At 66.7% G+C, this 1,453-nt stretch overlaps 1 protein-coding gene and 1 long non-coding RNA gene across 2 annotated transcripts in view; both read right to left on the bottom strand.

Annotated features, from left to right (window-relative positions):
• Window positions 1–1,453, bottom strand: part of LOC146587918 (uncharacterized) — a 50,948-nt gene that overhangs the window by 14,427 nt on the left and 35,068 nt on the right. The window lies entirely within an intron of this gene.
• The window catches only part of CCDC22 (CCC complex scaffolding subunit CCDC22), a 6,049-nt gene continuing 4,602 nt past the window's right edge, over window positions 7–1,453 (bottom strand). Inside the window, 6 exon segments of the mRNA XM_085318817.1 lie at window positions 7–127; window positions 228–302; window positions 403–462; window positions 566–661; window positions 907–1,014; window positions 1,247–1,354. Coding sequence (XP_085174943.1) covers window positions 14–127; window positions 228–302; window positions 403–462; window positions 566–661; window positions 907–1,014; window positions 1,247–1,354 — 561 coding nt within the window. The 3' untranslated portion in view covers window positions 7–13.

Genomic DNA, 1,453 nt, shown 5'->3' with positions numbered 1-1,453 from the left:
GCCTGTTTTGGGGTCAGGCATGGCGGATGCGGGCCGCCAGCACGGCATTCTCCTCCCGCAGTGCCCGGCAGTCACTGAGGATGCGGTCGAGGCTGGCGGGGGGCTTCACGCTCATCTCCCCCTCGATCTGGGGTAGGAGGAGAAAAAAAAAATAATGCCCCAAAATTAGTGGGGGGGGAGGGGGGAAGCACATCAGCTCCCACCACACCCCGAGCTCCCAGCCGCACCTGCTCCTCCAGGTCACGGATCTCTCGCTGGATGGTGCCAGTGTCCTCGATGGTGTGGATGAGCTGGGCGCAGTTCTGGGAGGGCGGATGGGATGCAGGGGTGGGACGACCCCCAAAACCTCACTGTGCCCTCCCCCCATCCCATGCCCCCCCCAGCCCTGCAGACCCTCCCTACCTCGTGCAGCGCCGCCAGGTACTTGTAGGCCTTCCGCACCACTTCATCCCTTTTGGCATCCTGGTGTTTGTGTAAGGGAAAGGGCAGTGGAATGATATCCGGGGGGGGGGTGGAGAGGGAGGGGCAGTGCCCTCTGCCCCCCCCCTCCCCTGCACCCTCCCACCTTGAAGAGCAGCTCGTCGGTGACGCTGAACGTCCGCTCTAGCTTCCCCGCCAGTGTGTTGATCTCCTTCTGCAGCACTCGTGTGTCCACCAGGATCTGGGGGGGGGGGGGCTGGAGGTTCAGGGGGGCCAAGCACCCCCCTCAAGCCCCCAAAAGCCTCCAGGGGTGCCAGGGGGCAAATACCCCTGGTACTCCCCCTCAAGCACCTCTCAGGGGCAGGAACACCCCCAGGACCCCCCCCCAAAGGAAACACAAACACCCCTGGCCTCCTCGAAGCCCCCAGATCCCCCCCCCAAAGCAGGGGATGGCGGGGGTCCTACCCCCCTTCCTCCCCCCCACACCTTGCCGATCTCTTCCTTCTGCTTGCGGATGTTGCCGACTATCTCCAGGATGCGGCGAGTGTAGACAGCACGTGAGATGTCGCGGGGCAGCGCCTCCAGCTCCAGCACCTGCAGGGACCGGGGGGGCCGCGTGGCGAGGGAGGGGCTGCGCGGCTGCGTGATGCACGCGGGTGTCCCAACCCCTGCTCCCCCATGACGCAACGCGCAAAATCCAGCGCACCCAAAACGCACCATAAACCTCGTGCGAAACCCCCTGGCCGTGAGCACTGCCGTCGCTCTCCTATCCAGCAATACACGAGCCCCGCCCCCTCCCCGTGCAAACCCCGCCCCCTCCCCGTGCAAGCCCCGCCCCCCTCACCAGCTCCTCCTTGCGCCGGGCCTCGTCCGCGGCCGAGCAGCTCCGCTCGTGCAGTGCCCGGATCTCTGACAGGCGCCTCGACGACTCCAGCTATGTGCATGGGGTGGAGGGGCGGAAATGTGGGGAGTGACCCCACCCCGAAACCCCGGGGACAGGACCCCAACCCCCCAGGGGCCCCAGAGCCCCCCA

Source organism: Rhea americana, unplaced genomic scaffold (genome assembly GCF_003343005.1).
Source record: "Rhea americana isolate MKP2758 unplaced genomic scaffold, rheAme1 scaffold_553, whole genome shotgun sequence".
NCBI lineage: Eukaryota > Metazoa > Chordata > Aves > Rheiformes > Rheidae > Rhea > Rhea americana.
Note: the sequence above shows the minus strand (reverse complement) of the source record. Positions and strands in the feature narration are given on the sequence as shown.